At 38.7% G+C, this 15503-nt stretch overlaps 1 protein-coding gene across 1 annotated transcript in view; it reads left to right on the top strand.

The window, feature by feature from the left end:
* Positions 1 to 497: 497 nt before the first annotated feature.
* LOC114872528 (proteoglycan Cow) overlaps positions 498 to 15503 on the top strand; it is a 99016-nt gene continuing 84010 nt past the window's right edge. Inside the window, exon 1 of the mRNA XM_029179809.2 lies at positions 498 to 844. Within this exon, the coding sequence (XP_029035642.1) occupies positions 743 to 844 (102 nt within the window). The 5' untranslated portion in view covers positions 498 to 742. The remainder of the gene's footprint in view (positions 845 to 15503) is intronic.

Raw genomic sequence — 15503 nt, 5'->3', positions numbered from 1 at the left:
GTCGCGTAAAGGCGAAGCAGCATCGATGGAATTCGTGACTTGTTTAGGAGCGATCTGTCAAAGAAACTCCTAATCCGATACAGGTTCGAGAAGAAAGTTCATAAGAAACAAATAAAGAATGGAAGGAAGAGAGAAAAACAGTAGAAAGAAAAAAGAATGTTGTTAGGTTGGTCCGCTTTCTGGACGAGTATCCGGTGCGAGACTGGATTCTTTCTTGGTGCTCTCCTGCCGAATTCCCCGCGCCCTTTTTTCTCGTCCACTCGCTGGCAACACCGGGTAGGTGAACCAGCAGGTGGAGGTATTGACTGGCGCAGTGTACCACGCGCTCGCGCGAATCTCGCTACCAGAGGATCGTGAAGGTAGACGTAGTCTGAGATAAATGAAACAGAGAGAGAAGGGTAGTTTCGCTTATATAGGTAACCGCCCGCGGTCCCCCAACGTCCCTCCTCGTCATTCGCCGGAATCCGACCAATGAGCGACCACGCGCCTGTAGTAGTGCGGCGTCACCTCTACTCGGCTCGCGCAGTCACAACTCGTTCGACCGTCGAGCTGAACGCTTACGTTTCGGGGACCGCTGCGTACGAACGTGTTGAGTTTACGTGCGCGCCTTTTAAACCGCTACCACCGTTCACTACCATCCTTTGTTTCCTGGAATCGGGTCACGGTACACGTGTTTGCGAATAGAATCCGTGCGTCGTTTACGTTTAACGGTGGACGGTGCTCTCCCGCGGGAATAAGAGCCATGCGATTTTCGTGGGTGTTCGTGGCCACGGTGCTGCTCGTTCTAGTCTCCGGAGCAAGGTGTAAGAGGAAATTCGACGGGGATTTCGAATTCGCCGAAGAGGTGAGTCTTTTTTCTATCTTTTCATTTACTGCTATACCGTGTTTATTGTTGCTTATCGTATACATATACTGCCGGGTGGCTCATACGTCAAGTTGCGTTTACCAGTCAGCAAAACATTGACAGGTGCATTAGTGCTTCGAAATGACAAGTACCGTGGTCGCTTTTCTTCCTACATAATAATACTATAGTTTCCTTGAATCGCGTTACATATTGCTTATTCAAACTACTTTGTGTCCACGGAATTTTTGACGCGGTAAAACGAATCTCATTGGAACGCGTCGATAAATTGTCAAACGCGTATCGATAGAGCAAGAATCGCTCGATTCACGGTGGTTGTTTTTTCCGTGAAGTTAGCCACAAACTACAGCGGCTGTTCGAAAACTTTGATCGGCATTATTACTTTAGTATTTTCAAGGATACACTTCGTGTATAAAGCAAGCTTCGAAGGTTGCATATGTCGTAAAAGAGTCTCGATTTAAATTATACTTTATTTTTATGTTTATCTCATGGTCCAAACCTATAAACCTGGAATTGTCAATAATCCGCATCAAGGTTTTCTTTTTCATTCCATATTAATAACGAAATGTAATTGGTACTGACCTTCTTCAACAATGGTCATAAAATACACGATCATAGCGTCGGGTTCATTAGGTGGCACGCAATGCAGCACTTTTACTTTCACGTAACTGGATCGCTGTTCTAACGCAACTGATCCCCGCAATTGTTTATTTTCTTAGCGACGATGGCGTGCTCGCTTTCTACGTGTCCGATCTCGCCTAGGTAAACATTGCGATCAGAAACAATTACGTGCCCGTTACATGCGTACGTGACATTAAAGCCGCGTGTTGCTTGTAGTTATACACAGTATTATGTTACCATGGCGCGCGCGCACCATATGTACTTCGATATAAACATAGTTGAACTTCAATTATAAACATTCTTATCCTTATTCCGAGTCAAATATTTCAATATGAATGACTAAGGAATTTAAAGAAGATAATTAAATAAACTATTAAATAAATTTAATTTTCAAGGGGAGATAACCACCTTAACCCTAATAATATGACCGCATACAATCCTTTATACCGCGCGTTAAGGGTTAAGGTCTGAAAATAGGAATTCGGTTCCCGGTTCGGTTATTTCCGCCGAATAAGGTCAAACAGGACGTGTATTTATGCAAACTTTATTTTTCGCTTTCACCTTTCGAGTTCACCCTTGAAGTTTCGCCCACGTAGTACGGGAAACGTTCTATACAGCGAGTGGTATCTTTATCGAGGAAACCCACCTTAGGGATGAATACAGAACTGGAAAAAAAAGGAATACGCAAACGACCCGTTTCACCTCATCCGCGTTCGTAGCCGCTCACGGCGTCGAGTGCTCCCAGCGAGCACGTTTCATTTTGAGGCTCGCGGATGTTTAATTAATTATCCTCAGTCGCAAAAACAACACAAAGAGCTCGGTATAGTTTGATAATTATATGTGTATATATTGAACGTTGACGCTGACAAATTTGACCCGGTTTTCTGGCGCTGAAATACTGCGTGGGCGGCCTATCGATTGGAAACACTTTACCTCGTTGATTTTTCTCTTAACGATCGAACCAGACTAACTGGTTCCGTTAAATACACGCTTTAAGATAATACCGCGAATAAATGATATATCGTAGATAATGAAAGGTGTCGTACGAGACATTTGTTGTTATTAAGTAAATGAAAGATTTGGATCGAATAACATATTTTAAATACCTTAAGAATTTCCTCGAAAATTTATAAATGTTAGTTTCGAATATTTCAGGGAATTAAAATTGAACGTGTTTTCGAGGCTTCTTCGGGTAATCAAAGACGGTCGTTGCGGCAACTTAATATCCAACAACACTTTAAGTCGTTCTTTCAACGCTTTTGCCCCAATTTTACTATTGCTATAACGTTATAACCCCTTCGGTGTGCCGTTGCTGCATGCACCAGACACTTGACCCTCTTATCTTTTCCCTTTTGCGATTCCGCATTGCCATTTCTTTTTTCTGCCCGCCACTTTGAACGGCTCGAATGGAAATACACGTCGCATCCTTCTTGGAGGGGAAGCTGTTCAACCACTCGGTAATAATTCGCGGGATTTAACATTAATTGCGTGTTTCGTTTTTCATTCCCCCTCGTTAGTTCGCGATTTTCTCTCTACTGGATGAATCGGATTCAATTTTTGTTCGAGGAGATCCGATGGATCGATCAAATTGGATCAACGTTACACGCGATGTTATTAATAATCTAATTGGTCATTAGCGAATGAAAGGTGAATGAATTTAATGAGCACTTTAAAGTGAAATGAAAATAGGTAACCTTTGTTCGGGAATGTTCGGGAGTATTTTATATAGGGTTTTTCGATATTATTTTAAAAGTTTGAATTGGAAGAATTATTTCACGAAATTCGGGACTATTATTATAAATTTTCTAAATTATTCACAACTTTCGTTTTATAACACTTGATCAGGAAATACTGAGATAATAAAAAATCTGCAAGGATTGATCTTAATAGATTATTTTCTTTGATTAATTACTCGCATTCTGTTTAAAGATAATAATCCTTTGTAGATTGTATCAGAAACAAAGTGGTTTTCGCATAGAGGAAACGTGTGCATCAACATTCGGCTAATTATGCCGGCGCATACCGTGTTTCTGTTTGTTCATGTAATATTACCAGTTGAAATTATATGCAGAGTATCTGGTTGCGTTCATCCGGAAACAGCTTGTAAATTAAAGGCCATTGTTTTCAGAAACTCATTGATTAATTCTGTGAAATAATTCCAATTTCCTCTAGGAAGTATTTGCCTGCTTTCAATGAATTTTTTCGAAGAGTGAAAGCATGGTTTGTGGTTTCCATCGACGGTTAATACCCAGTGCATCAGTATCTTTCCTTAAAAAGAAAATTGATTAATAGTAGAACATTCAGGGATCAGAATAGCAACTCTGTTCTTGACGATGGAAGAAGCTCTTACGCTTATCACTTATTCACGATAACCAATCGATCGGTTCTGTTTCGATATCCACTGTCTCTTGAAATAACACATTTTCTTGCTTGTTTTATTCCTGGTTTTTGCCCCGAATATTCGAGATCCATAGATCATATGAATAATTAATTTAGGTAGATATTCCTAGTCAACTTTTTAAAAATAAAATAGGGGTTGAAACGAAATGGAGTTTGATTCAATTATTTCTCGCCAAAAATTTGAATAGAATTTCGCTTTAAAATAAATTGCAAAATTTAAAGAATTCAGCCATTTATCTCCACGATTGGAATAAAATATTATCTAGATTTACTAAAAAAAAAATGGGGATTGAAGGGAGCAAGAAAAAGTCTTGACTATCAAAAATCATACAAGCACACTTGTGTCCCATCATCCTAACTGAAACAAAAAGCTTCAAAACTCATCTACATATCCGATGCGAAGAAGAAGAAAAAAGTACTTGCAAAATCATCTTATCCCGTCGAACGGTTCGAAGCGAAAGGTGTTGCTAAATCGTCGATTTAAATGCGTAATCATCGGGCAAGATCCGCGTACAGACGTTTCATTATACCAAAGACGGGTAACAGAAGTCAACCTTTTACGAGCTTGCCACGAAATGACTCTCATTATAGCCACGTTATTGCGAATCGTGCTACTTCCGTTTTGTAATTTCACTAATCGAGCCGCAGCCTTCTCTCTCGGTTGGATGCGGTTTTATAGCTGCACACACACACACATACATACACACACACACTCCGTTCAGTGCTTTCTATCGAAGAGAAAATCGATTATTCCTGGCTTAATGGAAAAAAAATTTCTGATCGATCGTCGGAGAATACTGTGACCTAGTAGCGCGAAGGTAAACGAGTGTAACGATTGCACCCGACTCTTTTCACGACCTATTGTTCCTCATAAATTACTACTTACCCCTTGGCGATAGTAATTTCTCTGGTTACGTTTGTTCGTACTTTATGACACGAACACGGAGTCACGAGAGAAGGTAGTGGTAATAATTTGATACAAGTAGCATCGACTGAGGGATGTTTTATCACAGGTTGCTAATGAGTTTCGTTATTTATTTATACTTTTATGGAAAAATATTTTTGTAAAAATTCAATAAAATTCTATGCCATTAAGATTAGTCGTTTACTCGTAATTCGCTTCAATAAATTTAGGGGGAAAAATCAGTTGGGTTTAAGAAAATGGGGTACCCTTCGATTGAGCTGATTTTTTTACCTTAGATAGCCCTTGACCTGACGATTCCAGTGGTGAGCATACTATCCCTTAACCCCTCCCCCCCCGAGGTCAAAGACTGAAATGGTCCAAAAAGTAGTTTTTTGCACCGATCTCAGTAAGTACCCCCAAACCTAACCCAACCTAACTTAACTTTACCTGAATTATTGAGTTTGAATTACTTTTTGGACCATGTCAGTATTTGACCTAGGGGGGGATAGGATGACCACCATTGAAATCGCCAGGTCAAAGGCTATCTATGATAAAAAAATCAGCTCGATCGTGAGGTACCCCATTTTCTTAAATTCAACCGAAAAATCTTCTTTAGTACCTATTCCTGAAATTTTGTCGAAATTTATAAAAACGAGAATCCAGAGAAAAAATCTCTTGATAAACTTCATAAACGAGCATTTTCCAAATTCAAGCTCTTTTCGGATGTTTAGCATTTTCTATCTTGACCAAAGGAACGCGTGACTTTTTTCCTACGAATGTGAAAGCACGAAACGGGAGCATGGCCCGTTGGATTTCACGGCTAAAACGGTCATTAAGGTCCCTTTAAAAGCTCAATACTCTTCTCATAAATTTCGTAGCATCGCGTAATCCAACTGGTATATTTATGGCGCGAGCAGAGGCTCTCTTTGAACGCGTGAATACACTTTTTATAGGTCGGCTACGTACGTACGAGGTGTTCATAAGCTCGAATTTATCGCGAGGGAACCAGCAAGCTGATAGAACCTAGGGGAAAGCTTTTATAAACCTCTTAGCGGGAATAAAGCGTGCGTCGAGCGAGATTTCCTCGTGGAAAATTTCATTTCTATGCAATTCCTTGGCAACCGCTCCTCACGGGTAATTGGCAGCGCAAGGAATTCACCGGAAGTCGAAGAATCCCCCCCCCAGCAGACTCGCACCAGCGAGAGTTTCTCTTTGACACTGCTTTCCTTCTGTAATTTTGGAAAGAATAGTTCTTCGTGGTACACGCGTTCGTACTTTCTCCTAATTCTGAAATTTCTGTTTGTTTTTATATCTTTTAGCTAATTATACGTTAAACGCGCTTGGAATAATTAAGCACTCGTTTAGTTTATTTCATCTTCTTGCAGCTCTAATTTTTCCCTCCTTTTTCGAAGAAATTTCTCCAACATTTATTTCGACTAACCTTCTTGTTTCACTGAAGTTAGTTGATATCGTTTCGATTCGGAGTGTACGTGATTCACGGCGAAAGGGTTAAGAATCGGGCCGTTCGAGCTCGCGCATCGTTGATTATGGAATAGCGTCGTTGCATTCTGGTGCAATGCAGCAAAGACAGGTGGAGCAAATCGGCTGGAACGCCGCAGGTGGTAGGAACGCCAGGAATGTCGACTAACACCTTTGGCAACATTTGCCAACTCTCCTCTCGTGTCGCATCCATTCACCTAGCAGTCTTGCTCGCCGATTGCCCTGCAAAGCTTTATTGTTTACGACCTCACGAAACACCTCCGAGACGTGCCGTACACGATCCTCTTTACCTTCGCGATCTTGTTTTTGTTTTTGCTTTTCGCCATTTCGCCGACATTCCATTTGGATGTTCCATTTTCGGCCACTTGAGAGGCACCCTCGATATACATATAGCGTCAATATTATTCGATGCGCCAGGGATAGATCGATATATTTTTATTATTTGAAACATTGATAGGGTGGTTCGGTGAAAAGAAAAACATACTATTACTATCAAATGGAATTTTCTACCCCTCTCGATAAGTACTGTAATCTTCTAAGATTTTAAAGAGATTTTATATTAAATTAAGAAAAGTACGAAATTCGTACAGGATTTCCGCACGAGCGACCCTCGAGCGAGAATACGAACCCCCTTCGTCAAATGATCGCTCGTTAACGACGAAACAACTGTTATCGGTGATTCGTTGCGTTCGTTCGTTTCATTAACTTTATTTTTTTTTTTTTTATTTTATTTTATTTCCAACCTACAACGAGTCACGATCGGGTCAAACGAGATTTCGTTTCGTACAGATCGTCGGATTTATTTCGTCTCGGCCCGTGTTCCCGTGGTACAATAACAAAAAAAAGCGCGAGATAGGCTTTTTCGGATACGGGAATCAAATAAAATACTGGATTGAACGAGAAAATATTTCGAGCAATCTGGACCAGGTTATCGCGTCCTCGACGATTTGCATTTGTATCGCTGAATATTTATCGGCCACCTTTCCGCGCGTATTTCTGAAATTAATTAACTTCGAGATTAATCTCAGATGTTTTGCATTTGCTTCGAGCAACACTTATCAGGCTACTCTATTTTTCTCCGTTGCTTCAAGGAAATGAAATAACTTGTATTCTTTAAATACCTGTGTTCGGGGTGATCAGATTATTTTTGACGATATTTTACAGTCACCAAGTTTAGATCAACACGACACTCATTTTTCTACAAGTATTTTATATCAAACCAGCAATTAAATCAGCAACGTTTTCTTAAAATTACCTATATCGTAGAGATAAAATGTAAAAGGATTATTGATTAAAGCGGGCATCGTAACTGTTTTCAATCCCTTTAATCTAAAACTTTGTTGTTGAAGTACATCGAAATACAAGTTGTCCCTCTTTGTTTTTCGAAAACGCGAGCTCAGGATGTAGGTCGGGTCCAGTGCAGGCTCCTCTATTTATCCTAGAGATCCTGTTAATCCACTCGGTAATCCTTTCTCCGAAGTTCGCTTTTAATAGCCGTTAAATCGCTGGCAAGTGTCGTAATCCGTGATTCGTTCTCACGCGTTGCAAAGCGTGGGCATCATCCACTGACTCAACGCATGACCCGTAAATCGTCATCCTTCGTACGGCCCGTTCGATCCACGCATTTTCAATTGTCGTTTCCTATAATTTACTTGCTTTTCGATCAGCTATGTTAGGCGAGGTCCGTACCCTGTTACGTGTTTAGAATATTCAGCCTTGATGAGATGCATGTTATTGCTCCATTGTTCCAAGCTATTGTTGCTATCGGATGAATATTTTCTACGCGTGCAATTCATTTTTTAACTTTCTTACAAGCTGGAGTATTATGCATTGCGATTGTTTATTCTTTGAATTTCAGGCTAAGCAGCTTAGAACTGCGGTGTAGATTAGGAGCTGAATTAGAAGTTTAAACTAGGAACTTGAACTAGAGGATTAGACTAAAAGCTTACAATTAGTTTAACAGTCAACAGTAGACTCTGAATTTGTGGATTAATTTACTGTTATTATTAGTTATAATTTATTGTTTTAGCATTTGTTTATTTTAATGCAGCTGCATCGTAATATTCTGTTAGCAATTGTTATTTTTGTCTAGATTGTGCGGATATCTAAAAATTATTAAAGGCCCGCCGTGATACGCATCAACTATTCTATTTACTATGACAAATAATAACAATTTTTTATTTCTTATGTACCTTATTAAAATTACCATTTTTTGTGATGTAGTTAATTTGGTTATTATAAAGGGTCGCATGTCGAGAAAGGTTGGAAAATAGTGTCCCAGATTTTTAATTATTCTGGAAATAATTTTAGTAATATTACTTTATGAAGCTTGTTTCTTCTTTTTCTAATTTCCCTCCAACGAGAAATGGAATTTTTTTCACTGCTTTGATGTTACTTCATTTCTTCTCATAGAAACGGAGAATCAATCGACACGGGAGAAATTACATTTTTTTGAAGTATTTCGTGTGTACTAGTTTCTTCTTTCCTTTTAAATATTCAGTGGTTGTATTACGTGAATTATCGATTTTCTTTATATCGAAAGGGATTCGCGTAATGGTGATTGAAGGGAAAGCTTAACAACAATATCAGGGGTGGTTTGATTGCGAATTTTAAACGTTCAGTGATATCGTCTTGCGGCATCAGCTTTCCAATATCGCGAAAGTGCAGGGTGGAGATTCGCCTGAAACGTTCCATTCATTGTGATCACGAATGCTGCAGAATCAGTGTTCGATAGGATCTTAGACCCTCTTGCAATAAGGGAGAATATTTTCCCAGGTAAGGAGAGACCAATAAACTTACCTTCGTAAGGGGAGAGCCTTGATAGAAGAAACGAGATTGCGGGCCAATCGTGAATTATCTGATCTTTTATACTTTTTTATATTTCGCTGTGTTTTATTTACAAAACTTTCAAATTATATTGCCGATTCGGATAAACTGAAATATATTCATCTTTACCTTGCTCCACCCTTCTTTTATATTTCAAACATTAAAAATGATAAATCTCGATCAAAGGGAGCAAACGCGTTTAGCGGTACGTTTTCTTATTTGCTTAAAGAAGACACAATCGTCTCTGCGAGCAAAGGGGATGAAAGGATTCCATGAAAAACATCGTGAACATAACTCGAAGGTTCTGGAATCAGGGGATCGTTCCAAGAAATCTTCCTACGAACAGGGGTGGTTTTTTTCCTTTGTTTCACGAGGGTTGGTTTCGAAGAAGTTTTCGTGGAATCTTGTTGGCGTACGCCACCATGCATAAGCATCTTTCCTTTTATTCTTCTTTGTTCAATTTATACATTGAAAGATACTCTCAATTTTTATTTTGTCAGCCCTTATTAATTTCTAAATTTCGCGACTTAACTAATGGAATAGAAATTAGGTAGAAATTATTTTAGTCAACTCATACCTTGCACAATACTCCCCTATAGATACTAAGGATCCGTCCGGAGAGTCGGCGACGCACGGTATTTAGACTGTGGGCTATATACTTCAAAGCTTGCAATTTTTGTTTCGCCAAATTAGCGAAGCAAGGACTTATAAACTAGAAAAATTGGAATTGGGACTTAAAAATGTTTCCCTTCTTCAATTTGTCACTCGCATTATGCTCCCTTATAGATATACCAAGGATCAGTCCGGAAGGTCGGCGACGCACGGTATTTAGACTGTGGGCTATATACTTCAAAGCTTGCAATCTTTGATTCGCCGAAGTAGCGAAGCAGAGATTTATAAACTAGAAAAATTGGAATTTGGACTTAAAAATGTTTCCCTTCTTCAATTTGTCACTCGCATTATGCTCCCTTATAGATATACAAAGGATCCGTCCGGAGAGTCGGCGAGGCATAGTACTTAGAAATTCTGTGCATTGAAATCCGAGGCTTTCGAATCTTAGAAAACTTCTTTCTTTGTTAATCATACAAAAGGGTAATGCAACAAATTAAATAAAGAAAAAAAATCAAACGGACCACTACACGATACAGAGTTAGTTCTTAAATTTCCGCAAGGAAATAACGACCGTCGCTTTTTCTTTTTTTTTTTTAAAGACTTGTGGGGTTAGGGTGGTAGCAGTTTCAAGGGGTTGGGTCGCGTGACAGAACGGTGCGTAAAAGGGGCATAGAGGACCAGCTTGCTCATTAGAGAATATAATCCAGCGATAAAATTGTAACGTAGGTGACACGTCTACGAAGCCACGATGTGATAAGTATGCTTTCCTCCTTGTCGAGGTTACGTCGTCGCCGTTGTCGTTATTCGCGGGATATCGTAACTAGGTCCGTGAACACGCTGCTTGACACGCGCACCTGTAAATATCCTGAACACCCACGTTCTCCTAAAGAATCCTTGGACTACGCTCTGTCCTTGTTTCTTCCTTTTAAAGATCGTTCAAACGAGTCCGGTTAAATATGTAAAATGGTAGGACATTGAAGAAAAAATCAATTTATTCGCATAATTTTTCTTATTTCAATTTTTTTTGTATATTTTATATCATTTACCATTTTAAACCATCAATTTTGTCAAATGTTTTCCACGATAAAATGGCATTTCTTATTTTTATTTTTTTCATATCTATATCATTTACCATTTTAAGCCGTCAATTTTGTAAAATGTTTTCCACGATAAAATGCCATTTCTTGGAATGACGGAATGTGTTCTGTGACGAAGGAAATCGATGAGAATGCCGTGTATATTTGTTGTCCACCCTGTGACGTCCGTACATGCATACATACATACATAATATACAGAGAAATATAGGTGGAGAGGATGGATGGGAGAATATTGAATTATCAGGAATTTGGGTCACGTTCACTGGTAGTATCGGAGATTCGTTGTAGCGGTGATGATCGATCGCGATTGATTAATTTTGGGAAATAACGGAAGGTAGTTGTGAGAGTGGACGGCTATCGGAACACGAAATTATCCATTGACTCGTAAATTGATTGGATACGGTTCGGGAGGAATACCTGTGCGGTGGTGATGATGGTCTTCGAGAAATATTTCCCCTAAAGTTGCCGTTCCGCAAAAGAACGTTTTATTGCCAGAGACATCGAAACAGAATTGCTTTTTGTATCTTATCACGATCGGGCGAACGCATAAAGTCTCTCCTCTCGTTGCTGATCGTAAAAATTTTATCTCGTTTCACGGGGCGGTTATGAACATTTCATAATTCGAAGAGGTTGCCGATGAACGTATCGACGATCGGATTAACAGCGCTTTAATTTATATTGCATTTTCACTGAACAAGTTGGAGAATCAAATATGAACGAATCTTGAAAAGTTTGAATAAAAGAAAATACTAAATATCTTATCGGAAGCACAATTTCATAATAATTGTAAAGCAAAATTCTATCACCTTCAGGAGTTTTATTAATTAAATAAAGTGGCGGGAAGGATAGAAAGAAAAAAAAAGATTGGTTAAAATTCAGCTGGAGCTGATCCGAAATTAAATTTCCAACGCAATCGACAAGAGTACCTTCGTCAGAACGTTGCAACATCGTCAAACGACCCACCCCCTTTACCCTTTTCACCCTTTCGTCTAACAACCCCCGCCCTAAAAGAGACTACGTTTCGTTGAACGGAAGTCGTGCTCGAAAGGAACCGCGAAACTTCTTTCTGTCCGTTGCATCCTGAATCATCGTGGCTCACGGCTGTTCCGCGAAGAAACCAAGAGAGATCTCAGGGCGGTTTTCATCGACCGTGGTCGAGTACACAACCCCTTGGGCGCATTTCTATCCCTCTCTCGAATTTTCTCCTTTTACCCTGGACTCGATCTGCCTGGGTCCCTTCGTTCGTTTTTCTCTTTCCCGTTGCCATTGGCCGCACCACCAGAAAAGAAGCAACGTCGGATAATGGTGGCGCTACGGGGTGGCTCGCAGAGGGATGGTGTTGGATAGTAAAATATTGGCCAGACCGGCGGGCGCCACCGACGACTTTTTCATCGGTCGACGACGAGGATGTTCGATTCTTTTCCTCTCTCACTCGTTTTTTCCTACTTCCTCTTCGTTCACCCCTTTTCCTGTTTCCCAACCCCCTTCTCACGCGTTCTTCTGCTACGTGACTTCGAAACTTTTCGTTCTTCTCTTTTTTTTTCTCTCTCTCTTACACGTGTCTTTCTTGAACGATGACAGAGGGTAGTTCTTGTATCCTGGAAAATACAAATACGAACAGGAGAGCTCGTCGTTACTGGGTTATGGGGTGATTTTTTGTTTCGCTTTAGGGAAGTCTTGAATGATACGGTGGGTTGATCATTGAATTTGTTCTTCGACGAGATTGAAGTAGTTTGATTTCTCTTTTGTGTTCTTTTTCTTGTTTCGATCCCTTTGGAGTCTTCAAAAGAAAATTACAAACAAATTTTGTGCTTTTTCTTTGTTGCTTTCTTTGACGTAGGTATATTCTTTTTTATTTTCTATTAAATAATTTTGTTTCCCGATCGAAGGGTGCAAAATTCATCAGGGACAGACTTCCTAGCTAAATGAATTCCTTTTGTCGCGATTTTAAAGCATGCAAATTGCTCGCAGCCATAATACAATGATACAAGCACCTCGAGACTCAGGAGTTTCATAAACTTTTCATATTACCTGCACGTTTTATTACCTACAAACCTATTAGTTGTTTCATCCGGGTATTAAATGAAGTTATAACGCGCGCTACGCGCGAGTTACAAAATAGCATGTAAATTTTAAATTGATCGTCGCTATAAAATGTACAGTTCTTTTTTCTTTCTTTTTTTTTCGTAAAACCTTTGAGCGGGAAGTAGGTGCAGCCGAGTGAAAATTTAATTCAACGTCGTTCAGTTTCGAAACATCCTGATGAATTTCATTTCTCGTTGCTCGTCAAACATTCTATTCAGATGGCCGGCAGATTCGACGAGCGACAAATTTACTTCTTTCCATTTTTATTTTCCGACTGTTCCACGGGAAAGTGGCGTGAAATTTTCAACTCGTCTCGGATGGATTCGATTCTCTTGCGAAGAGAATGGATATTGAAATAAAAAATTCAATATTGTACACTTTTTGTTGATGTACGTCAAGATTGGACACTGCTAGAAATTGAGTGTTTTCTTTTTCGAAGAGAGGGTTACTTCTGCTTTTGTTGTACGATAATTTTTCAAGGAACGTTTCGTCCAATTCTTTTTAACAACGACGCGGTGGCGACAGTTGCTTTTTATAAATGTACTCTCGTTTCAACCAGCTTGTTTACGGAAACAACCGATTTGAATTGTTCAATCTCCTTGCTCTATTTTCTCTGCAACTGGATGTATCTTTCCTGTGATGATCGTTAGCCACTTGCTTCCTAGATTTTCTTTGTAAGTTAGGGAAGGATAGTTTTTGGATTACAATTTGCACATTTTTTTGAATAATTTCAAAACGTCGTTTCTCAATGCCCATGCGATAAGTCTGGAGCATAAATCATCTGAAAATAATTCCAGGATCTGAGAGACATGCAATTTTGTCGCCATTACAAGGCGGTGAAGTACCGTGATACCATAAAAGTGGTTACATAAGAAGATTATTATTCAGAGCGAGCGTTACGAAAGAGATATTTGATCAAAGCCGATTAAGAGCTGGTCGTGCAATTTTATGCTGTGCAATAAAGCGCAATTTTCTGGCTATGAATTTTCTTGTAAAGGTCAGTGTGTTTGCGTTTGTTGCAAGAATTTCAGAATTCTTGACTTTTTTTTCTATCTTTTCTGGATTTTATAATTTTTTCAAATTTGTGACTTTGAATTTTCGATAGAAAACTTAACAAATTTAATGTTATTGAATTAATATCAAAAAAATAATTAATTTAACGATATTTTACCTAAACGTAACCCAGAAGATTTCCAAAAGGGTTATTTGTCAAGATTATACATTCAGGTATGAAAATCGTAATTTTTTGTAGATTTCACGAATTCCAAGTGCAAAGTAGAGTGGCTGAGCTCGCGGTTCCAAGCATCCTGGCGATATTTCATACCAGTGTTCCGTATATAATTAATGGCAGCTTCTTCCGCTTCCTCGGCCAATTTCGTTGCCCTCGAACGCCATTAACTTCGTCTCTTTCGCGTGTTACCAACGTAAATGATCGTATTGTGTCATGTTCATTTACTGCTCTTAATCCTCGGTTATTGCTCGTTATTGTGGAAGTCTCTTTTTTTTTCTTCTAAATCTCATAAATAATCTTTTATTAGGATTTGCGCTTGGAAGAAACACTTTCGAGAGGGACTACCCAAAAGATATTAACAATTAAAGTTAGTTACTCTTTACATTTTGAAGTATAACAAACTCACATAGAAACAGTTAGCCCTCCTTTGATTGCAGCTGGAACCCTATTTAGAAAAAACTAAAACCTGAGGGCTTATGCCGCCAGAAGCATTCATATTCTTGGACAAGTATATGATTTAAACAAATCATGCTTTTAAAAAACCAATATTTAAAAAAAAACGGTTAGCCCCGCGGTTAAACACATGACTCGCAATCTAGAGGTACACGGTTCAAATCCTTGGTTTCTAATCTATTTTTCTCTTTTCGAGTACCTATTATTTATTAATTTATTAAAATTCATTACATACGCTGCACTTTTTATAGAATTTAAATCATGTTATCTATTCAGTTCACGCATTAACACCGCTACGGCATCATAAATTTACACGCGCTTGTTTGTTTTTACAACAGCAAATTTGTATATAACACGATTAAATAAGATCAAAACTGAAATTGCAAATAATAATTGTGTGTAATGGCAAATAAGCATACGATGCCGTAATGATGTTAATGTACGTATTGGATGGAAAACATAATTTAAATTCTATAAAAATTGCAGCGTATATAATGAATTATTAATAAATGCAGTGACTATAGCACAACTATAATAGGTAGTCAAAAAGAAATAAACTACCATTAAAAAAAAAAAGGTTAGAGAATCAAGGATTTGAACCCCGCACCTTTAGATTGCAGGTCATGAAGCTAAACATTTTTTTTTTTTTTTTTAAACGTATATTTATTGTGCTAGAGATAATAATATTTACAAAGAGTACAATAAACATAACGATCAAAAGATAACTGATACTATACTTAAAAAACTAGATAAAAGGCTCCAGTATGGAGCTCGCATAGTCTCACGGAGCTAACCATTTTCAAGTTTGTTATACTTCGCAATGTAAGGAGTAACTAAGTTTAATTGTTAATATCTTTTAAACAATTAGTCGTCTGCCCCCAAAATAAGGTATAGGCGTATTCAGCTCGACGA

This window comes from Osmia bicornis, chromosome 3, assembly GCF_907164935.1.
Source record: "Osmia bicornis bicornis chromosome 3, iOsmBic2.1, whole genome shotgun sequence".
NCBI lineage: Eukaryota > Metazoa > Arthropoda > Insecta > Hymenoptera > Megachilidae > Osmia > Osmia bicornis.
The sequence above is the reverse complement of the archived record's forward strand: the minus strand, read 5'-3'. Positions and strand labels throughout refer to the sequence as shown.